The 25,592-nt window shown below is 40.5% G+C and overlaps 1 protein-coding gene across 2 annotated transcripts in view; it reads right to left on the reverse strand.

Annotated features, from left to right (window-relative positions):
* Window positions 1–25,592, reverse strand: part of fam184a (family with sequence similarity 184 member A) — a 210,500-nt gene that overhangs the window by 89,904 nt on the left and 95,004 nt on the right. For both annotated transcript variants that reach the window (XM_036147195.1, XM_036147196.1), the window contains exons 3-8: window positions 25,309–25,467; window positions 23,062–23,301; window positions 22,841–22,924; window positions 21,208–21,459; window positions 6,596–6,731; window positions 4,119–4,300 (exon numbers count right to left, since the gene is read on the reverse strand). In XM_036147195.1, coding sequence (XP_036003088.1) covers window positions 4,119–4,300; window positions 6,596–6,731; window positions 21,208–21,459; window positions 22,841–22,924; window positions 23,062–23,301; window positions 25,309–25,467 — 1,053 coding nt within the window. The remainder of the gene's footprint in view (window positions 1–4,118; window positions 4,301–6,595; window positions 6,732–21,207; window positions 21,460–22,840; window positions 22,925–23,061; window positions 23,302–25,308; window positions 25,468–25,592) is intronic.

Raw genomic sequence — 25,592 nt, forward strand, 5'->3', positions numbered from 1 at the left:
GTTATCTAAGCCATTACAAGGTCTTTGTTTGGGCAGTAGTATAAAGCTTGGTACTCAACATTACTCCAGACTTTTTGAATTGAGAAAGCTTCCTGAAGAGGAAGTGAAACGTCTTCAACTACGAAAAACAAGTCCAGTTGCTTTGTTTTTTACTTTTTTTTGGAATATTATTAGAACATTTTGGATGCAGCGTGATGCTTCGGTACCATTATTAGTGTTGCACTGGTGCCATTTTTTTGGCCCCGATACCGATACTCGATACCTGGCTGTGCAGTATTGGCCGATACCGATACCATCTGTTTGAAATTGATGTGTGTGTATATATGAAGAACGGCGTACTACTTCGGGTAGCAGAACTTTTTATTGCCTACCTGGAATGGGTGACAATAGTTGAATAAACCTTTGGCTCTCAAAGGCCAAAATAGTGCAACATTGGTGAAATTATAACATGTATAACAGTAGTGCAACAGTAAGACAGTAAAATTACATTAATAATTGAATAATCTCTTTTAAACCCTGAGTTTTGGCTCTCAAATGCCAAAATAGTGCAACTTTCATGAACTTATATAACATGTATAATACTAGTCAGGAGAGAGAAGGCTGCGTTCAAGTGACATACAAACATCAAAATGGTATCGGTGCCTATTTGTTGGTACTCGCCGATACCAATACCACCATTTTAGTGCTGGATCGGGGCCACGTCCCATACTGGTATTAGTATCGGTGCAACACTAACCATGATGTTTCCTAACCTGGTGTTTCTCGACCCTGGGCCTCACAGGTCACAGTCCTGCATGTTTAAGGCGTGTCTCTGCTCCAGAACACCTGATTTAAACGATTGCATTACCTCCATTATGTAATCAAGTGCCGGAAAAGCCTGTTCGTCACCCATTCATTTAAGTCAAGTGTGTGTCAACAGGAAAACACCCAAAGCAGGGATGGGCAACTTCCATGATAAAGAGGGCCACATTTTTTTCAGCACGACCATTGGAGGGCCACATGACCACGCACTTCAAATAATTGGATATGAAAGACGCTACAAATTATTCTCAATAAGAACACATTTTAGATGAATTTATATCTGTATGTTTACTGCACCAACATATAACTATTTTCTGCATATAAATGCATTTTAATATGTCCTTAAGCACAAGACAAACCGTTTGCTTTAAAAAAATTGCAAAAAAGGAATTTAAACTCCATATCAATGCAATCAGGAGCATGGGTCATTTAAAATTTACAAGGAAAGAGGCATAAAACGGAACAGAACTTAACTCAAACAATAATGTGTCTATCCAGAAACAGTGTGGGCTTTCTTACAATACTGAATGCTCTATAATTGTATTTCTGTTACTTTTTGATTATGCACATCTGTTAGCTTTTTATTCTGAAAACTCTAATGTCCCATGCTCCTGAATGCACCATGGCTTTCTGACGCTCACGAATGCATCACACTGGTCTGTGAACGCGGTGCTGCACGTTTGATCTTCTGCTTAAGACAAAGCTTTGCAGTTTCAAAACTCACGTCGGCTCTCACGGTTCATGTTGTGAGTGAATGACAAGAGACCAAAAAAGAAAATTCCCCATGTCCATACTTCTTCCCATTTTGTCTGAAAAATGTGACTTTCTCGTCAAGTTTTCCCTTTATTCCACTGCTAGTGGCCAGGGCTCTTGACTTTCTTCCTCGCTGTTGCACAGCGCCCCATGCCCGCTATTGTTTGGGTACGGCCCCCTATCGGTCAAAAGTATAATTACAAGTTTATTTATTTATTTTTAATCATTATTAAATTATTATTGATCTATTCGCGGGCCGCACTGAGTGATGACGAGGGCCGTGTGTGGCCCCCGGGCCGCCAGTTGCCCATCCCTGACCTAAAGCATGAAGCACAGCGGTCTCTAAAGACCAGGGATGGAAAACACTGTCCTAAACCCCCAAAATGTGCAGCTTATCTTCTTCCCTCCAAGCCAGAAGATAAAAACGTTCCATTGTTATATTTTGCGTGTGGTTCCATCAATTTTGCTTTACAAATTATCTTATAAAGCCAGTTATTCAACATAACAGTGTGCTGACAAATTAAAAAGAAAAGTGCCTTAAATCACAGTGGGTTCCAGGAATCCTTTAGCTCCAGGAGGCCACTCTGACAGAAAAGTGTTGTAAAGTTTAGCTGAGCTGCTCTGTTTTCCTCGGGAAGGCATTGAAATTCACAGCAACCTCAGTCGGTGGGAGACCTCTGCGAGCTCCCGGAGGATTACACTGCACAAATGTCAGAGATAAAAGGATGGGAAAACACACATGAAGCAGCAACACTTGACATTTACGGTCTGCTGTGGTTGGTCGGCTGACTAAACTGTTCCACAAATCATCTGACCTTTAAGGCTTTCTGTTTTTAAAAAGCGTGTTTTTTTTTCCTATCCGCCGGTTTGTTTAATGCTGTGATCGACAGGTTTGAACCTTTCAATGGTTTGATAGCTGCACACAGTTCAAACTTTTTGCATAAAATCAAAGTTGGCAAAAAAAAAAATATATATATATATATATATACAGTATTTAGGCACAAACCCGAGGTAGATTTTCTGCAGCAAACCTGATAATGAAAGCAAATTTAAAAAAACAGACAAACACAGAAGTGCAGAAAGAGACTAAAGGCGAACTGAGAAAATCCGTAAAGATGTTACCTTTTCCAACTAACTGATTAATGGATCAGCGTAAAAGGAAAACACGTTTTAACATTCGTAACGGCTGAATGAAAAGTATCAGTCGCTACAAAGTCACCCTGATATACTGCAGTTTACAGAGGAAGTAATTCTGAGTTTGTTTAGCAATATTACAACCATTGGATCCAGTTAAATTTAGTTACATTTTGTTAAATTCACCCCAAGAATGAAGCAAATTACATTGATTTTCATTCAGTTGATTCATCTCCATTAAGTCTGAAGAAGCTGAGGAATTCCAGAAAAGTCATTCTGTTCAACTCAGTGTAACATCCATCCATCCACCCATTCATTCATCTATCCACCCATCCACCCAACCATCCATCCATCTATCCACCCATCCATCAATTGAGGCACCTATCCATCCTTCCTCCATCTATCCAACCACCAACCAACCAACCATTCATCCATCCATCTATCCAACCAACCAACCAACCAACCAACCAACCATCCATTCATCCATCTATCCACCACCATCAATTGAGGCACATATCCATCCTTCCTCCATATATCCAACCACCAACCAACCAACCATCCATATATCCAACCATCCACTCATTCATTCATCTATCCACCCAACCATCCATCAATTGAGGCACATATCCATCTATCCAACCAACCAACCAATCAACCATCCATTCATCCATCTACCCACCCATCCATCAATTGAGGCACCTATCCATCTATCCAACCAACCAACCAACCAACCAACCAACCAACCAACCATTCATCCATCTGACCAACCATCCATCCATCTATCCACCCACCCAACCATCCAACCAATCATCCACCCATTCATTCATCTATCCTTGTGCCTGGGATCTTGTTATTATGATGGGATCCATATCATCATTATCATAGCTGAGGGTTAGAAACCCAGTAGAGCTGTAAATCACCTTTTTTTCTTCCCTTCTCGACTATGACAAACCTGAGTAACCCCCATCGATGCAGCCAATGCCCCGATCCATCTACCCACCTCCCTCTCCATCCTGCCATGTACTTTAAGCTCTCCACTTGTAAAGTCTTAGTTTGTACTTCGCTAGCCTAGCTGAGGATAATAAAAAATAAAACATACATTTATTCTGCCAAACTTTAGAGATAAGTTTGATTCACAGCAAAAAAAAGAGTTACTGACAACAGAAGCGAAAGTCAGTGAACTTTGCCAGACCAAGTCTATTAAACTCAAGCTCTGTCACGCTGCATCCTAAATCCTATTAGTATACAGTAGCTGAATTAAACTGAGAAAAACTTTGTATTCAGAGAACAACACATTGGATTTTGTGCAATTTCTCTACAGGTCTGGAGCCCAGTCTATAGCAAGGTTCAGTCACAGCATCCTGATCAGCTTTTAGTTATTCATAACAGTAACTTCCAGCCTTGCATGAATACTAAACAAACACACAGACCTTCTCCAGGGACTGGATCTGCTGCTTGTGTCTTTCATCCAGTGCTTTGCTCTGGCTCTGCAGGGCCTCTCTCTCTTCCTCCATCCTCAGCACCTTGTCCTTCAGGCGGCTTCGCTCGTTGTCCAGGTCCCTAATGGCTGCCTCCTGGGTCATTTGGGTCGCCTGCAGACCGCTTATCTGACCTGTGACGGGACGCAGTCACGAGAAGAATGCAAACGTTACAAAACAGCATCGTTTTCAGCAAGTGTTATGAAAAATGACCAACATCAGCAAATGACCCTGCAGTTAAAAACGGGCTCCTCCATTCTTACTGGCGCCTTTTTATAGAAAACATAAACAACCTTCAACTTGAGTATATTTAGCCAGAGGGAAAAAGTTATGCTTTTAAATAACCACAGCTTCTCTTAGATAATTTGAATAAAATAAATAGAACTTATGGAATGGGCCCATTTCTGTTAGCCTCTTCAAAATGATAAAGACAAGCAAACACGTCATCCCAGTAAGACTGATGTATGTTGATTTTAACAATTATGGGAATGGCTATAATAATGAAAAAAAACACCTTCAAAGGTGACCAATATATCCAACCAGTACAATAATCTTCAAACAAAGCTGGATGACAACCCCTGTCTACCACACACTGAGAAGAACAGTAAAGGAAAAAAAAAACATCCAAAGCTCAAGCAAAAAGTAGCCATCAAGTCCCCATAATAACCATTAGACACTGTCTTCATGCCACTGGGCTGTTTTTGGTGGCATGAAGACAAAAAAAAGCATTTTCAGTCCTATTATCACATATGTAAACGTGCAGTTTGCTAAACTCCACTAGGCCTATGACTGGGACCGTGTACTTTGGTCAGAGGGGACAAACACCCACACCACCAACAGGTCTCTCTTGAAAGTGAGGTCTCGGATCTCAATGAGAATATCCTGTATAAATAAAGGATAAATAAAACAAAAAATCAATGCAACTGTGACTCCAGTTGCTTTATGCTTGACGTATGTACGCTTCACACGGAAATGATATGTGCGGACAAAACATCTACAGCATTTATACTTAGTGCGGTAGCACTATTCTCCTAGACTCTAGAGGGCAGCGTTGTGTTTCTACGGCAAGCGTACTACACCCCACTACACGTACCAGGAGAGAACACAGTTGTTTCCAACATTTTAAAGCCTCTTATTTTCTCTCAAGAGTGACGGCAACAATTTGTTGATTACGGTAATCTTTTTGGGTTGCTCATACGGCATGTTTTTTCCACGTGGGACTGTCTGGGAAGTTTGAAATTTTTCCAGGTGCACGGACTGGAAACTTTTAGCCACACGGAGGGACGTGGAAGCCAAAATTACGTAATATGGCTACGCAGTCATTGAGGATGCGTCAAGTTTAAACCAGGCTTTAATCTCAGGCTACTTGATGAAGAAGCTTCACTCACCTCGGCATGCAGGGTGCTTGAAACTGAAAGTGAAATATATGGCATGATTTACTTTCTGATTAATTGAGCTGATAATAATCCAACTACTTGGAGACAATTACTTGAGAACTCCAATGTCAGTTGGTCAAAAATGTGAAGAAAAAAATATGACGGTTTAATGGTAAAAGTAACGTACTCTGTACCGATGTTACCACAAATGTTGCACGTTTTCTGACCATCTTTGGTGGATGTAGCAACATTTACCAGATAAATCACACCTTCTACAAGTTTTTCCAAGCATAAACATGAGACACAACAGCAAATTGAAAGAAAAGCAGCTCAAATTGTCTGAGATATGAAATAAATGCAGGTAAATAGAAAGACTGGTTGTAGTTGAATAGATGCAAAAGCTGCACTAATACATTGTGATGAGTCTTTTCATCAGTAGTATTACTAAAGAGGCTTGTCAGTTTTATTTTGTCGAGAAATTAAGTTTTCATGTTCAATTCTTAACATTAAAACAATATTACTTTACAATATTAAATTACCTTTGTGCACTTTTGACATTTAAAAAACTAACTAAAAAAAAAAAATGAACCAAATAACCCATTTAGTCCTTATAGCTAAACGATTACAGCCCACACAAGTCAGCCTTAACGTTTCATATAAGCTTTGAAAATTGAAAATATGCAGCAAAATGTGTCTTTCTCTGTGAAAGGACCTTGACACGGCCTCTGAGCTGCAAAGTGAGAACACATTTTGCTCATCGGACCTGGATCAGACGCTAATGTTTTTACAACATTGTTGCACTGGAAGAAAAAACCAGGAAGCTGTCAAATCAGATCGTTTTGCTTAAAGTGGATCAACTCAAAGTCAGAAAAGCCTCTGCTGCCTTTTAGACGGGGAATGCCATTAGCTTTAATATGCAGCTATTACATTAAAATGTTATAGGCTGTGATGTCTCAGACAAGACAAGAGGAGCTGTTAGTAGGTGTTTGACGTGTTTATATGGCTGCTTGGGTCTTTTAAAGAAGCAGGGAGAGATAAAGTTCAGGTTCTTACTGGCTTTGAGGAGTATTTCCGTTGCCTGCTGCTGAACTCGGTCTCTGGCTGCCTCCAGCTCACACTCGGCCTCCTTCTGGCGGATCTCTATAATCTCGGAGTTCTGGGTCACCTCGTCCAGCTGCTTGGTTAGGTCCTGGAGAGGAGTCAAAAACAATGCAAGAATCGTCAAACGATGCAGACATGTGGCTCACAAGTGGAAAAAAAGTCAATAAAAGAGAGGGATATCTTCTGTGATATACTGTCTCTGGTCTTCTGATGTTGTTTGCAGGTACAGGAGGCAGCTAGTATTCCTCCAGTATGGGTAAATCAACCAAATATTTATCAAAATGTTTAATTCCTCACTCTGCTGCTTTCTCCTGCCACTGCATTTAGGCATTATCTGCAATTACTACTGCTAATAACTTAGTGTTTACTCTGTTGCTGTCACCATAGAAGGTACACGTGGCTCAGTGCCTGTGTTTAGTTGTATGTCTTTGCAGAATAGAGTGATTTTCAGAACAAATACATCAACCATGTCCACCATCTCTGGTACATTTTACATAGAAAGTACCACTGTCCCAGTACTTCTAGGTTTAGGTTTTCTCTTTTCAGGACAGTCGTTGACAAAGCGATATCTACCGTTAGCGTTCAGTACTCGTGTTGTTCTCTCCTATAGATAATACTCCTGCAGTGCAGATGAGCTGCGTGCCTTGGAAAATGTTGTTTTATTTCATTGTTATTGCACTTTAATTTATTACTGAGACGGACGCTGAACACAGAAGTAAGAACGGACTTTCACAGACAGGAATATAGACGTCTTCTGTATATCATGATGTTTAGACAGGTCTGTTTAAGGCTGGATGATTTTCCTGCCACAGGATGACATAGATCTGCTTGATTTAGCAGCAAACTCTCCTGTGACCCCAGCATTGGTATTTATAACAGAGTTTACTACACACTGTCTTTGATTCTATTGCTCAACGGGTGACCTTGTTGCTTTGTGACAAGAGCGTTAGCCGATGTTTTATTATATACACCCTGTAAATGCTACAGATAAATAAGAAACATTTTTGTGTTTTGCCTACACCTCGGTGTCTGTGTTTTCTCCTCTCTGCAGGGAAACAGTCTAGGATCGCAGATATACAGGCTGGGATTAGTAATCTGCTTTAAGACCAGAGGTGAAACAGCCTGAAACAGTTAACTAAGGTAATCTGGTCAGGGAGGAGTGATTTTTTTAACCATTTGTCTTTCTAGAACAGTCACTGATGGAGCATTTGCTCCCATTAACTTTAGGATCTATCTTTGCTTTTCTTTCCTATGAAAAGTCGCCCCGGTGTATAGTTGTGCACCCGTTTCCTGGACTTAGCCATTGATGGCATAATTGCTGCCATCAAAGGTTTTAATCTGTTTTCTTTCTGATAAAAAGTGGACCGTTGTCTTTCCAGGACAGAGTCACTGATGAAACCACTGATGGCTTTCACTTTATCTGCTTCCTTAGAAAGTGCAAATGTCCTTCTGTGTTTAGCTGCGTTCCTTTTCAGGGCAGAGTTATTGACAAATCTTCCTGTAACCTTGAGTCCTCTTGGTTTTCCTTTCCAGCAGGAGAGGAAAACCAAGCAATACACTGCAAAAATAGAACTAAAAATAAGTAAAATTTTCTTGAAATGAATGTATTTGCCCTTGATTTGAGCAGGTAAATTAGATTATTTGCCAATGGAATAAGATTTTTGCACTTAAAATAGGAAAAATTCATCACTATCATCTTATTTACAGTGCAGTATATCTAATTATCTTATTTTAGGGGTAAAAAAATACTCATTCCATTGGCAAATAATCTCATTTACCTGCTCAAATCAAGGGCAATTAAATTCATTCCAAGACAATTTCACTTATTTTTAGTTCTGTTTTTGCAGTGTAGCTCCTCCATGGAGCTATTCATGGAGACTCTGCTTGTCTTTCCCACAGAAAGTACTCCTAGCCTATGTTGTCCTCTCAGTCGCTCACAGTGATCCTGGTTCTGGTGGAGGTTTCTTCCTTAAAAAAAAAAAGGATTGTTTTCAATTGACAATGACTCTTCAACAAAAAGGGCAGGGATTCCTTAGATGAAAAACGTTTTAGCATCAAATGAGTGGCATTTGTTTGTCTTCGGACATCAGCTTTAAAATGGCGCCATATAAATACTTTGAGCTGAATTAACTCACGATGACTCCTGATCAAACCAATGTTCATCAGATGTATCCATTGCACTGGAAAAGAAGATTTAAATGAAAGAAGAAACTTTGATTTACTGTGCCGAAATCTTTGAAAATTTGGGCTGTATGATTTAGCGAAATCATACAACCCAAATTTTAGCAATATATTTCTACCATAATTGCGATTGGGATTTAATTGTGACTTTTCTCAGCATTACCCACAAGCAACAAAAATGGTCTGTAGTTAAAGGACTCCTTAAAACAAGAAATGTAATTGTTTTGTTATTATTCAAGAGAATAGCTTTAATTGGGTTAAATCAAACCTTGTTGAACATAAAGTGCAACCAACAAGCAATGTATGTATTAAACAGTTTGACAGCTACTTAATGCTATGGTGAGATTCCTGAAAGTGTCTGGTGAAAATTATTGATTATATAAACTATAAAACAAATAATAAAATGAGATTATCTCACTGCTGCAACTCTCTTCCCTTCCATATGGAGGCAAACCCACTTTAAACATTTTACCAACACCTAAAGGTTGTGTCTTATACATTAATTGTTACATTGCCAAAAATTGCTGACTTCTGCAATTTGGAAATTGTGTTTTTTAAAATTGCGATTATGCTGCAAATGCGATTAATTGTGCAGCCCTATTTCAAAGTACACCTTTTGCAGAACCTTGTTGAAACTGCATCTTTAAACACATAGATGCAGATTTCCTATCACTAATACTTAATTTGCTCTAGCTGCATTAGATGAATCCATGAAAAAATACCAAAGATAAAATACTAAAACTCATAAAATAGTAAACAAGATGAGCCATTAGCCGAATCCCTGGTATCCAAGCTGTGGAAACCAAGTAACAGATTATCTGGGAGGATGGATCAACTAAATATATACGGCAGCTGGTAACTGAGACACGAGGCAACAAGGAAATCAAGTTGGTATGACAGGAAATGTTTGGACAACTAAGAACATAAATAACTCATGAAAACTGCTGTAAAAACAGAAGAAGACCAAAGAGATTAATTCTGCACATTAAAGCCATCCGGTTCCCGTCGTTCTCCGGTTGATCTCGTCTCATGTCAGGTTCTGTTTGTCTTATTTTTAGCTGCCAGAACCATCTGTTGTAGCGGCACATTTAGTTGGTTCTGTTTGTAAATTAATAAACTTGTATTCGTCTCCTATCCATCTGGTTCCTGCCTGCGAGCCTACATTTTGCTCCCAACACCTCAACAGACATCTGTGACAATTAGCAGAAGCTAATTATAACCTGCAGCTACCGAAATGAGGGGAAACGGCTCACCGACACAATTAGTTAAATAAAACAACCTGCTTAGCACCAAGTCCTATGATCGTGTTAGAAATACGAGAGACACGGCCAGAAATGTTCCTGAGGTTTTTTTTGGGGTTATTTTCAGCTTACAGAACAAAACATATTGTTGGCGTGTCTTTAACACTGGGGATCATAGATGTAAATCCCAACTGCTGTTGAGTTATTACGGACCGGGGCTTCGGGGAACGAAGTGAGGCGACACACACGGAGCGCGCTAGTTATGTGATTCAGAACTCTGCAGAAACTCATGAGAGGTAATTTCACATCTCCGACTCCCACCAAACAGCCTTCCTCAAACCTAATTACCGCAGCCGCGGTTAAGACAATGAAGCCTCAGAATGATGAGACCCAGCGAGGAGTCGCACCAATTAGACTTTATGGGTGCGCGAGAGCGAGCGAGCTGTCCTCCCCGTGAGCGGCTGCACTTTTCGTCTGCAGGATCTGAGAGGGGAGCCTCAACGCTGAGAGAAAACGCTCCTTTCTGTCTCTGTAAGTGTTCGTTTTAACACCAGTTTAAACTTTGTGAGCATTAATTCCCAACCTGGACCTCGAGGAACGTTCAGGCCGACACGACTAGCCGACGTGTGCAAACATTTAGCATGATTGCTGAGAGAAAACACGCTTAATCAGAACTGAAAGGGTCATTATGTTATGCCAAAAGGTGCAGATGTGTTGGGGAAGATTCTTTAAATTAAAATGATGGAAATACAACATTATCTTTGAGCTGTTCTGGGGAGTCTGGAAGAAGTCAGAAGATGGTCACAAAACATTCACAAAGACATTTTGATGCTGTGTGACAATTATTGTGTCTCTGCTATTCGCGGATGACGTGGTCCTATTGGCTTCATCAGGGCGTGATCTACAGCTCTCACTGGAGCGGTTCGCAGCCGAGTGCGAAGCGGCCGGGATGAAAATCAGAGCCTCCAAATCCGAGACCATGGTCTTGAACCGGAAAAGGGTAGAGTGCCTTCTCCGGGTTGGGGAGGATGTCCTGCCCCTAGTGGAGGAGTTCAAGTATCTTGGGGTCTTGTTCACGAATGAGGGGAAGATGGAGCGGGAGATCGACAGGCGGATTGGTGCAGCGTCTGCTGTGAAGCGGGCGCTGTACCGATCCGTTGTGGTGAAGAGAGAGCTGAGCCAAAAGGCGAAGCTCTCGATTTACCGGTCGATCTACGTTCCTACCCTCATCTATGGTCACGAGCTTTGGGTCGTGACCGAAAGAACGAGACTGAAATGAGTTTTCTCCGTAGTGTGTCTGGGCTCTCCCTTAGAGATAGGGTGAGGAGCTCAGTCTTCCGGGGAGGACTCAGAGTAGAGCCGCTGCTCCTCCACGTCCAGAGGAGCCAGTTGAGGTGGCTCGGGCATCTGGTCAGGATGCCTCCTGGACGCCTCCCTGGTGAGGTGTTCCGGGCACGTCCCACCGGGAGGAGGCCCAGGGGAAGACCCAGGACACGCTGGAGGGACTATGTCTCCCGGCTGGGAACGCCTTGGGATTCCTCCTGAGGAGCTGGCCCAAGTGGCTGGAGAGAGGGACGTCTGGGCCTCCCTACTGAAGCTGCTACCCCCGCGACCCGACCCCGGATAAGCGGAAGAATATGGATGGATGGTGACAATTATTTAATTTTGTTAAGTTTCATCTTCATGTCACAGATTTCTTAATCCAGTCTAATTTCTCTTCGTTAATCACTCTGAGGGCGTTTGTGAGGTTTTTTTTTTTTACCATCTTAAAAGACAGGGTCACCTGAGCAGCGAGGTCAACCACACCTTACTCAGAGTCGCTCTCAGCAGCATCTGAATCCCTCTGAAGCTTAGACTCCTGGGTAGGAATATTTAGGCTAAGACAGGAGCTCTGTGAGAGGACTCTGGGAGTCTGTGTGAAAACGGGCACAGGCGTGTATGTTGGAGCTTTGTAGCAGATAAAATAGGCCTGCATCAGGCTGAAAACTGAGTTTCTCTTAGGGAAACTCAAAAGTTTGGCAGAATAAATCTTTTTTCTGCAAGTCTTTTTTGAAACTTTCTGAAGGATTTCATGAAGCTGTTTCTCAGGCTTCAATGAGGTTTGGGTCACTTGTGATGCAGGAATAATGAAGAACTCCCTGCTGAGAGCAGCAGAACCAGGACTCAGTGTTAAGCTAACTACAGACCTGAAAATCAACCTCATTCTTCTGTATTTTCTGACAAAACATAAAGCTGTTAAATATATGAGGCGTTACAGTAAAGCTGGAGCGAAATATTTACCAACCTGTGTGAGTGTTTCTAAGCGGGATGAAGGGTCTTCTATGAGCTAACGGATAAACTCCTCCGCCTGATTTCTCTGGACTTTATTATAAGCTTTGTTGTTTCAGGCCTGGTTGCTTTAGCTTAAATTGCAACAAGCCTTATAAAATCTCTCAACTCTGCTACGCTTCAGGGTCTCCTACTTGTTTAGTTAAAAGCTGATGTCTGCAGTTAGTTTAATTAAACACAGTTCTGCTCTTGGTCCTGCAGTAAATCTCTTTGTCCTTTCACAACCTTTGCACCGAAAGGGAAACAAAGTTCTTTAATCCCACATCGACCCTTTTTTCAGCTGCTTTATTCTCTTGGGTCCAAAAAGGCCTGAAATCAGTTCTGTCTCTGTTTCATCCGTGTTCATTTGAGCCGACTGAGCCAGGGAGTCTTTAAAGGGCTCGCAAGAAAATATCTCCGCTGTTTACTCTGGTATATTTTGGGGGGAAGCAGACAGAACCAGAGGATAAGATGAGATAAAGATAACTTTGAGGAACCGAGCCTGCTTGATGATGCTCATAGGCTCAGACACCATCTTGAGCTCGCCTGTTCCTCCTGTCCACAAACTGACTTTAGAGACGTAAAAGGACGTATGCATCACACTTACAGGTGCAGGGGAAACACACAAATCTGTGATTTCAGCACTTCCTTCTGTATTTTCAAGTTCCTGAACCGCAGCGCAGGAAAATATCCCCTTATATTTCAGATCTTCTGTCATCCACGCTGGATATTGACCTCTGGGCCAAATCCTGACCGATGCTCTCATTTATAAAACGAATAATAAAATTAATGCGATGGTGGAAAGCCCTGATTAAATGTTGCGGCTTCTTGGATTTAATATTTAAGATGGCTTATGAGCATTTTATAGATATTTGAATTGTATAGTTATGGATCACCTCAGGATATCAGCTAATTGCGCTCAGATTTCTCTGAGAGGACATATTGATCTGAATCTTTATTGTCTCGAGCAGAACTGGGGGGGAAAAAGCCGAACGACACGTGCATCATATAAGGACGCTTCAAGCTATGTTTCACAACCGTCAAAATAGTTCCCAGATGTTAAAAACAATCAGATGGAGGATTCATCAACAGAAAAAAAACCTTCACACCAGTCTTCTGCTGTCACTCCACCCACTTCCTGCAACATTTCAGACGTTTTAGACGCCATCTTTTCTCAAGATGGCGTCTATTAGGCAAAGGCACCAGTCGCTTCTTTGGGGAAAATACACCCACAGCATGATTCTACCACCTCCGTACTTCGCAGTTAGGATCCAAACAGCAATCTCACTTTGAATGTTGCTAACGGCTTCTTCCTCTCCGAGTGGCCTTTCAGCCCATGTCCATAAAGGACTCCTTTCAACGTTAACCATGACACTCTCTTATTTCAGAAAGTCTTTGGTGTTTTACTCCTAACGAGGAGGCGGTTCTGGGGCTTCCTGGACCCATTTGAACGACCTGAAGTCGTCCTTCAGTTTAGCAGGAGTTTCCTTACACTGAATACAATTTGGATGCAAATTTATGACACTTTCTTGCTTTTCCTTGAAGGTGAAAGATGAAATAAACTATTCAAAGCAAATCAGAGCCTTTTTAAAACAACCAGTCTGTTATTAAGGCAGATAAAGAGTCACTTAATCACTTGTAACGAGGGTGCAGTGTTGTAGTCAAGTCACTATGCCTCGAGTCCGAGTCCAGGTTCGAGTCTCCAGTGTTCAAGTCCGAGTCATTAAAAAAGAATCCGAGTCGAGTCCTTATTGATCAAGTTGAGTCCAAGTTCTGCAGTGAAAATTAACGTTCATTGTAGGAACATGCCGTGATGTATGACATGAAGCAGTAACATTCCATTGCACCAATAATTTAGATATTAAAATCATACACCAAATAATATTCTAATGACATATTAAAATTATAGCCTAATGATATAAAAAAAAGTTGAGTCTTTTTCTCAATTTCCGAGTCAGAATGATCTGAATGTAGGAGTCCGAGTCCAAGTTCGAGTCATCAGTGCTCAAGTCCAAGTCAAGTCACGAGTCTCTAAATCTAGCTAATGACTCGGACTCGAGTTCGAGTCTCGGACTCGAGTCCTACAACACTGTGAGGGTGAGATTACTGAAATGACGTTAGCTGATCCTTTAGTGCAAAAACAAAGTAAAACTGTTCTTAGGTATGATTAATGTGCACCTTAAACAAGAACAATGTGAATCTGAGCCACAAAAAAAATAAGCTGCAGCTCTGAAGTGTTAAAAACAAAAGTAAAAAAATGGTGTATATGTAACCTCCTCTATGTTGGTGAGGAAACTGTCCAAAGTGTAAATCTGAAACTATATAACCCACATTCAGGACCTCTAATTCATCACGCATTATGTTTCAACGCCAACAGATGGAGTTAAGTGGAGCCTCACCTCCAAAATCCCAACTGGACCCGTCAGATTTCCGCTTTTTCATTTAAATTCAAAAACTTATGATTAATTGCTTTTATCTTGCAGGAAAACGCCTCCATCAGCCAACTCGGCCTGGCTTTTCTCGTGAGTGAAATATTTAGTCCGAAGACAGTGGCAGCAGCGATTTAGCACAACGTCACTGGTGTGTTTCACTCTGGGGAACATTTATAATTTTTGGCAAGCACAGTCCCGCAGTAGCTTGTGAACAGTCAGTCCATTAATTACGTCTGTCTCAGTTACTGCGAGCGATCATTTGCTTGCATTTCTCTGGAGATTCGCCCACTTCATCATGAGCTAAAGGAGGATGACAGAGAACATTGGAGCAGTGAGCCGCAGCATCCTGAAAACCAGCAAAAGTCGTTTAAAGTTGATGTTTGATTATTTTTTTCTGCACTTATAAACCCGCTGCAAGTCTTTAATCTAAACCGGCCTTCAGATTATTCATCCTGCAGGCTTGTTAGGAGTTTAAGTGATAGAGCAACACAAAGTAGGGCATGATACTGAAGTGGGAGGAAAAGGATAGATGATTTTCATTATTTTTACTAATAAAAAGCTGGATGTGCATTTATGTTTAGCCCCTTTACCTCAATACATCAAAAAAAAATTATTATGGACCTAAAAATTAACATTTTGAGATCTGAATGTACCATCCCCACTGTGAAGCACCATGCTGTTGGGCTTTTCCTCAAAAGACGGAGCCTGTTTGAGGCTGCAGAAGAAATGAAACCAGGGTGGAGCTGAACGAAAAGACTAAACATCAATCAGAAACAAGAATATTCATGTGTTAGAACGGCCTAGTCAAAGTCCAGACCTAAATCTAACTCAGGATCTGTGGATGTGTTCACCAGGGGTGTCAAAAGTGTGACCCTTGGAATATTTTTATGTGCCACACCAGACTGCAGCTCAAGAATAAGGAGCTGACGCTTTTCAGTGAAATCTTTTTCAATAGAAACTCTTAGTACACTACAAGGTATTTGTCTTTCACTAGTCATGTTTTTTTTTTTTTTTTCTTATATTTTCATATCATAGCACATCGGGTCACAAATATCCAGCAACTTTTCACCCAAGAGCATATTTAATTAAAGCTGGATGGATACAGACAAAAAAGAAAGTTCTGGTTGTTGTTGCTGGAAAGAAACTAAAAACATTTTACAGCTTCATCAAAATAGGAGAAAAAAAAAGACTCAACCCAAAAAAGGTTTTAAAAACTATACCCTTTTTTTATTGTAAGGCTAATGCCTGAGGAACTTTTCCAGATCTACTATGGCTGTTTTCATCCAATTCTCATGCGAATTTTGGGCAAAATTTTAAAATGTTGCAAAAAATAAAAACGCGCATCAGACGTGTTTCCGTTTACTGGTTTGTAGCAAATTAACCAGAATCACAGCGTAACGTCGTCATGTAATAAGCAGGAAGTAGATGATGCTAACGAGCACGGACCACAGATCAGTAACGAAGCGAGGCTTTAATGAATGTGTTGATTTATTTTTACAGATGAGACTAAGAAATGCTCAAGTCTCTTCCTCGGTCCACGCGTTTTTTTTTAACTTTGTGGGAACATCAGAAACAGCTGATCAGTAGTGAGGTAAACGTTCGCTACGTCAGAACTGATTCGACAAATATGTTTCCACTTCGTCTTCAGCGTCAAAAAAACACCTCAAGGGAGCGGAAAAACATTTTTGTTAAGTTTAGTGATTTAATTAGAATTTTGCCGTTTCCATCAACCTTTCCTAATCCGACACCTAATGAACACGCGACTAGTGATTTTTCTTTTTCTACCTTGTTTCATTGAAATGTAACAGGTTTAAATATGCGAAAAGAAACGAGTTAAAAATAAAATTTGGTGTTCGTAACTGAAAAAAATAGGAAAAAATGATGGCCCCTGAGTATTTTGCGCTGGCCGATCTTGGCTGACGGTGAAGCTGTTGGACACCACTGACAGTAAACATCTCATCTGACTGAGCTTCATCCTGCATCACAAAGAAGAATGAGGGAAAAGGTCACTATTTATATGCCTAAACTCAAAAAGATATTTTTTCTTATATAAAAAATTCTCTAATCTGTGATGCTCTATCACATAAAAACCTGATAAAATAGGCTGTGGTTTCTATCAGAATCAGACATACTTTAATAATCCCAGAGGGAAATTACTTTTGTTACACGCTCCAGAAATATAAATATTTTTATATATATTTACAACATTCCACACAAATTGCAGTGTGATAAAACGTGGACAACTTGAGGAACATTTGTAATGTGCAGCAGCCTTGAATCTAAACGCAGTCCTCAAATGCTCCCCGGCTTTAACAGATAACTCAGATCACGTACGAGTCAAGCCCAATATTAAGACACCTTCTGTGAGCTTGTGAGGGTTAAATCTAAATCTATTATCTCCCAACCATGAACTCATGGCAGAAGCTGAAGGATTAAGAGGCTTTTATCGGGAGATTATTGCGATATTAACCCATCAACCACTCAAACTAGAGGCCATGTATTAAACAACCAAATGGTTTCTGTCAGGCTCTCTGCTTTGTTGTCGCTTCTTTATCTGGGTTACAGTTAATTGCACTGATAATTAAATGAAACTAATAACCCCAGGCACACAACAGCTTGCGATGACCTTGATCTTTTTGTTGGTAGCACGGCAAAGGGAGGACCTCTGAGCGTCGTCTATGTAATCAGACTTCAGAGTGAGGCCCAACAACAAACCAGACCCACTCAACGGGTTTCCCTGAAGCACTTGTCAGCTTCGTATTCAGTGGGGAAATCCCACCAAAGACCTTAGAGTCATCAAAGCTCTGAGTGAGGGGAAGAAATCCACTCACCAAGCAAACACGCTGCTGCTTTAATTTGATTTCCATGAAGCATGGGCTTAAGGGCAGCAGTTGAGCTGTCAGCACAGAAAACAGCAGAATCTGTCCAACTTTTACCTCCAAGACATCAGAATGTTAACATATCTAAAAGGTGTAAGTTGTTTTTCTACCTAAATATAAATATAAAAAATTTAATAACTACAAACATTAAGTTTGTGTGGTATTAATTTGCTTTAAAAGGGTAAAACATCCCAAAATCAACTTTTTTTTTTTGCCAATAAATTGTTAACATGGTTGTCTTGTAGCACTGTCTACATATCTTGGTCATTATTTTGACAAATTAGAGCATATTTGTTGAAATCCTGCTTTTTTTGTCTAAAAACGTCAGTGTGGCGCCCTCCTAGGGTTAAACGGTAATCTTGCATTGAATCTCGAATCTGTATTGCTATTGGTTCAAAGGTTTTTGTGACATTATTAGAAGAAACTGACATCAGTAGTTCTGCCGCTGTAGGGATGTATGGCAAGCATTTTAACATTTAATCTTTAAGTTTGACGATCCGGAATTACCATAACGTAACGTAATTTTGACTAGTTGTAATGTCACTGTGACTAGTGTGAATTTAGATTTCAGATACAGGTAATGTCATTTTGACTAGTCAAAACTAAGTTACATATATCTATGATGACAAACGACACATGAATGGCAAAATAATCTTATCTTAATCATTTTTATCCAGGCAAAACTGAATTACAGATATTTGTAATCACAGTTTTGACTAGTCAAAATCTAATACTGAACACATTTTATTAGCTGCTCTATTAGGAAACTAAGTTGAAGAAAATGCCACCCAGCTGATTACTGCTTTGTATAATCAATTAATCCCTCCAACAGAACTTGTCTTATTGCATGAAGTACGCTGAAAGCAACACATCATGCCCTGATCTAAAGAAGTTCAGGAACAGATGAGAAACAAAGTCACTAAAATCTATTGGCTGGAAAGAGTAAAAACACAACTTCTGAGGCTTTGTGCCTTTGTCTGGACTTGAATGTGATACAGATGCTGCAGAATGAATTTCATGCTCCACAACCCTTCAATTCGGCTGAATTAAACTTGTGTTACAAAGAAGAGGGGGTTAAACCCAGTTATTAGCTCTGGGAGGAAATTCCCTTTTCACCTAAGGGCCAGAGTGCTCTGGGTAGCTTATTTCCCCTTGATGAAAAATCCCAATTTGAAAGCAGCTTTTTGGTTTCAAATTTTTGGCAGAGATCACATTTTTTAACCTCCTTTTTCTGAATACTTAATGTATTAACTCCTTTCAGGATGGAAGGACCATTTCACGCAGTATAACAAAAAGTCTTTCTGAACAGAATTACCAGCTTTAAGATGTAACACTGATTCAGCAACAGCAGGAATAACTCTGTTACTGTTTTAGACAGTATTATACGTTTGTTTTTAATTGTTGTTTAAGTACTATTTACCAGTGGCGGCTGGCTCATAGGGGGCGCTCGGGCGCTGCCCTCCCTAGATGTGAAGGGGAAAAGTCAAAATATATATAGATTTTAAAAGTATTATAAATGTCAGTTTTTACTTAATAGTACGTGGCTACATGTGATAAGAATTATTAAAACACTTCTACTGATTGAATCTATCAATTTACTCTATCATTTAACAGTGCATTTCCACCAACAGAACGTATCATTTCTCTTCTTCTACACTTGTGGGGCTGTGACTCAAGGAGCCCCACAAGTTTAGCGAAATAACCAATCGTATACTGTTGCTAGGGAAAATATAAATATTTGGCCAATCAGCATCGCCAAAATAAATGGGTTTGGGGCTCCTGGAGTCGTAGCCCTAGCTGCACAGTGATAGGTGCACTTCACGCGTGACGTCACGAGCTACATCCTCGCTACATCAGAGTCACGGTGATCGGCAAACACAGCACTGTTTTCGCTTACCAGCGTGACAAAACGAGTGAATTAGAGCGTACTTTTAGTTTATTTATGGAATCTAAACAATGCCTACGACTTTTTGTGCTCCCGGTTGCACACAGAGGCATTCCAAATAGTTGGATGTACGTTTCTTTCGTTTACCGAAGAAAGAAATGGATAATTTCAATGAAAAGGATGCAGGATGCCAATGGACTGTGGGAGCCATCATACCATGACAGAATTTGCAGTCTACACTTCATCTCCGGTAAATACAACTTAATTTTGCACTAGTCATTGTTCTACTTAAATCATTATATAAATAAAAAATTAGGATATATATTTAAGTCAAGACGTAAACATTTGTTTCGTAATAATATACGTACATGTACAATGTATGCAAACCCTCTGGCATGAGTCTGTGAAAAGGATTAATAAGACAAAACCACCAAAATAATCCTTTGTGAACAATGTTTTTTTTATTAATTAAATGCTTATTGTGGAATCGTAGTAATTTTCCGACTTTTAATTTTAATGCATGTACTGGGTTATTGGCCAGCCCCACCAAGATTTTTTTTTCACCAGCCGCCACTGCTATTTACTGTGATATTGTGTTGTCATATATAAATATAGAGACACTTAAAGGCATACTATGCAACATTTTTCAGTTAATTAATGTGTTCCATACCGTTTTGGATGATTAAATGAGTCATTTCAGGTCGAACAAAGGTTTTCTCGGCCGCCCTGGTGGTCTGTGGGGGAAATACCGCACTTGCAATTGCAAGAGCTCACGGCCCGCACTCACAGAAGTCTCGCTTTACGGCGAGAACTCCATGTGTTTTTGCCCTGCTATTCACTATATGCACGCGCGAAAGCCACAACAAAGAACCGCGTGTTAACGTCAAATAAACATGCAAGCATATCGAGTTTTATTATTATTATTATTATTATTATTGTTATTATTATTATTATTTTTTTTTTTTATGTTGGCGAGACGCTACGACGGCGGCGGTAGCGTCTCGCCAACATAAAAAAAATAAAAAATAATAATAATAATAATAATAATAATAAAACTGGCGAGGCGGCCGCGGCTTGCCGAGGCGGCGGTGGCGGCGGCGCCTCACCAAGATAGCGCTGCGGGAAACCCTGATGTTCATACCTTCACTGTGTTAGTCATTGTTTGTACTGCCGTTTTTTTCACTTTTCGTTGCGTTCGCCTGTCTGCTAAGCTCAAAACAACCGCGCCTGGCTTGACGGAGAAACCAGAACAGCTGAGCATCTTTACAACAGTGCACTTTTACTTTCGCCCTCTGGGGGGAGCCTCGCTGGAAAATCAACCCCGGTTGCATAGTATACCTTTAAATTAGCTTGGTGTTAGCTTAGCATTAGCTTGGTGTTCCTGTTTTCTCCTTTAGACTCAACTAACTAACTTTAAACAGCTGGCTTTAGTTGTTAAATGCTTCAAGTTACCAATAATCTGTTTAACCCGCCTACTGCTGCATTCTTGCAACCAGTAGAAATGGATAGCTTGAAATAGTCTTACTTTTACTTCTTAGGTCAAATCAAATGAAATACTGGCACTGCCCTCTATGGTCGTTAAACTCCAGATTAGCAAGAGAACTGACGGCAGGGCGTCTCAGTTCTCGCTCCCACCAACCTTGACGGTGCTCTCCGCCGTGGTGAGCGACGCCTGCAGCTTGTAGGACTTCTCGCGGTTTTCCCGAGCCTCCTCCGATACCCGGGCCAGCTCGGCGCGCAGCTTTCCCAGGGTTTTCTGGAGCGCGGCCTCCTGAGTCTGAAACTCTCGCCGCAGTTCGGCCTCGGTTCGTTTCCACGCCAGCAGGTTGTCGGCCGTCAGCTGCTGGGTTCTCTTCATGGCCTCCAGCTCGCGTTCATAAAAGGCTTGAGCCTGGTGATGAAGGAACAGCTAAATGTAAAACTTCTGCAACACTGGAAGACAACTAAACAACATGATAATGATACTAAATCATGAACAGACCCAGTTTAAGGTTTCTCTCCCTCTAATACAGTGTTTTCCTCAAATATTCAGTATTATTTAAATAACAAGGCTAAAAAATACACCTTTAAAATTATTACATTATCCGCTATCAGGGGAGTCATGGTACACATTAATCACATTTTGAAACTAAATAATGCCTCCATCCAGACCATATGTGCAGAATCACATGCATCTGTCTTGTTTTGTTGTTGTTATGGAAGAAAATAATTCAAAACCTTCAGGGGAATAATGATCTTCTTCATTTTATGCAATGGTTTTGCTATATTTGGTTTATATCATATTTATAAAACAGATTGCATTAAATAGAAGCTGGAGCATAACCCCTGATTGTGTCCAGCAGATAGGAGCAATTTACAGCTATACTACATTTTTATCAGGTTGCAGTGGCTTTTTGTCATAATTTTCTAGTAAATTTTCCCTGAATTTTTGTGCTTTTGTTTATTTTATTTTTGCATGTTGATGCAAACACTGTACATTCTCCTAAGTTGTATTTATGGAGTAATGTCATGTTTCATGAATTTAGTCCCCTTTAAATCCTCCATATGCCTATTAAACTAAACAATCTGTAGTTTAGAGCAATCAACAGCATTTCCTATCACAGGTTTGAACACAAACTTGAAGTTTTCATGTTTTGACAGGAGTTTCCGGAAAACAAATTGCTTTTAGTCAGTTGCTGTATCTGGATGCCGTTAAATTGGCCAGCATTGGTGTTATGTTTGACCAGGATTTAAATCCCATATCAAACAGGTTTCTTCCTTTTCCTCCCCCAAACCTGAATTAAAAACAACAAGACGAGGATTTAAACTGCTGTGAATCATCACTACCAGACATCCTTGCATTAGTTTGGCGTGGAAGGCTTTAGTGGTGAAATACCCTCGTTAATACGACTCATTTAATCGTCAGAAAAAGCAATAAAAATCATTAGTGCCGTCATCTAGTGTCGTCAACAAATGCTTTTTGCCTCATTTCCTTTGGTACATAACAGGAATCTTATCTGAGAAAAGATAATAAATTAGTATGCTGATCTAACTGGATTTTAAGAATAAATAAACTCCATAAACGTACATTTAGCAAAGGTTGTGAGATTTATCGCCGTGTAAACTCCAAAGCATCTCTGAACTAATCCCTTCATGAACAACACAGATGGAGTCACTGAATACACAACCCCATAAATCACTATTAGTTGCAGTGAAAATTAAAACAATTATCCATGTTCCTTTGGCTCTGTGGACGCAGTAAAAGGACGTCACCAGAGTCTGCATGGCGGTACCTTGCTGAGTTTGGCTTCATATTCCTCCACCAGCCTCTTCTTGTCCTGCTTGAGCTCCTCCACCCGCTCCGTCAGAGAATCCACCTGCAGCACAGAGAGACAAGATGGGACTCATCACCTGAGAAACACCAACAGCTTTCTAATCAGTCCTACTTCCTAAATACTTTTTTAAGGCGTAGTGGCAGAGTTGCTCTACTTCTGCGGAAGTCGAGGTGCGTTACCTCTGCTTTATGGAGCTGTCCCAGTTTCTCCTGGTCTTTGCTGTAGTTTGCGTTCTGACTCTGGTGGCTGCGCAGGAGCTCCTGGATCTCCTGTCTGTGCTGAGCCTTGAGCTCCTCCAGAGCGGCTTTCTTCTCCTGCTCAAACTGCGCCTGGGCCTGGCTGAACGTCCGCAGCTTCTCCTCGAAGGACCGTCTCATCTCCTCCACCTCCCTCGACATGGACACCACGCGCTGCGTGTGCTGCCAACGCAGACAGCAATGAAAGCCCGAGTCAGAGGAGAGGCGCGGCTGATTTATGGGTTTCATTTAGAGCCAGAGAATCTTTGAAAAAGGTCCGCGCCAGGTGGCGACGCACTGGCTCGGGAGATTCTGGTCTTCTCACTGCCAAACCTTTGTCCTCTGAATTCGCACAAAGCAGCCATCAAACACCAACTAAGCTCCTTCAAGTTTTTAACCATCCAAATATAATAAAGAAAACATCAGAGCACCGATAAATCTCTAAACTCACCGGTCCGTAAACAGTAAGCAGCTTTAAAGGCTATATTTACATTCGTTCCCTCTTAATTTAGCCGCAGTCAGAACATTAGCATTTTATTTGACTAAAGAGGCTGATAATTACGCAATTAACCACTTGCACTGCTAACTAAACAAGAAGCAGTTTGTCTTGGAGGAGAAGTGCAGGTATGGCGTGCAGCCGAGCGCCGCCAGAAGCTGCGTTCATCATACGAACCAAGCCCAAATACTTGACCTGCAGCATTTTGAAGGGTGGTTTTCATATCTCTGTGTCTCACCATTCATCTTATTCAATTACAGGAATTTTATAACATAATTTATCAGTGAAACGATCTGATTTACTGATGTTTTTGATTCAGAAGGAACGTAAGGTTATGGATCCCTGAGACAACCAAAATCTGCATAATCAATCGATGAAGTCAATCGGTACCACTTTACAATAAGGCTCCCCTTATAGATGCCTAATAAACAGTTTATGGATATGTTATTAATGAATCTGTGATCGCTTCATTATTGTTTTTTTATGCATTAATTACGAACAAGAAGAAGACAAAAGTTATCGGCGTCTTGCCAAATAGGGAGCCTAATCTGTTCCAGTATATATTTCATTTTGAGTCTCTTAATCTGAACATTTCAGAAGAAGTTACTACCTTGTGCGCACCAACCAGTCAGTTTTGTTGCTTGCTTGCCATTAATTAATGTATAATAAACACTTGTGAATGAGTTCTAAAGTGTTTACAAATTAATTAATAACATATCTAACTATTAGCCATCTATAAGGGGAACCTTATTGTAAAGCTGCACCTATCTATCTATCTATCTATCTATCTATCTATCTATCTATCTATCTATCTATCTATCTATCTATCTATCTACATACATATATACACACACATAATATATATGTATGTATCTATATATGTATGTGTATATAGACATATACATATATATGTATATGCATACATATACATGTATACATATACATGTATATATGTACACATATATATACACACACATATATATACATACATACACACACACACACACACACACATATATATATATATATATATATATATATATATATATATATATATATATATTATATATATATATATATATATATATACACATACATACAGTATATATATATATATATATATATATATATATATATTATATATATATATATAGAGAGAGAGAGAGAGAGAGAGAGAGAGAGAGAGAGAGAGAGAGAGAGAGAGAGAGAGAGAGAGAGAGAGATATTGTTTTAAACCCAGGTCACAACCCTACTTATCATTTAATGATGAGAGATTTTTGCTTTTTTGGGTGAACTCCACATCTATTAATGGCGGATATGTTGTTACTGGTCAATAAAAAACAACTTATATGTCCCAGGGGTCAAAGAAAAGATGTTAGAAGTTGCTAAACTGTAAACAAAGCCGTATGGAAAGCTAGCTTCTCTTGGAGCGGCGAGCAGAAGCAGGGCTGCTTGGATCTCTGCTCACAACAGCCACACAAATCATTGTTGACAAACAGCAGCTCTGCAGCCTCACAGCTTGACTGGGCGGCTGACATGATCCTGATTACCTGCAGCTGAGCCCTCAGGGCCCAGCGGACAGACACAGCTGCTCCCTGCCCACAGACAGACAGGCAGACAGGCAGACAGACAGACAGACAGACAGACAGACAGACAGACAGACAGACAGACAGACAGACAGACCCTCTGCATACCTGGGCCTCGGTGCACAGCTGCATGTCCTCCACCCTCTGACGGTAGTTCTCGAACTCGGCCAGCGCCTGCCTCTTCATGCGCTCGTGGAGCTCCATGGACTCCTCCAGAGACTGGATCCTCTTCTTCAGGTCCATCTCGTCGCTGATTTTGCTCTTGTACTGAACAGACATGGCGTTTCAGTGGAAAGAAGCCGTTATATATATTATATATCATACTCTGAATGAGGATAGCAGCAGAAGAAAGATTGGATTTTAAACATCCATCTGCCAGAACCTCACTTAGA

This window comes from Fundulus heteroclitus, chromosome 15 (genome assembly GCF_011125445.2).
Source record: "Fundulus heteroclitus isolate FHET01 chromosome 15, MU-UCD_Fhet_4.1, whole genome shotgun sequence".
Lineage (NCBI taxonomy): Eukaryota > Metazoa > Chordata > Actinopteri > Cyprinodontiformes > Fundulidae > Fundulus > Fundulus heteroclitus.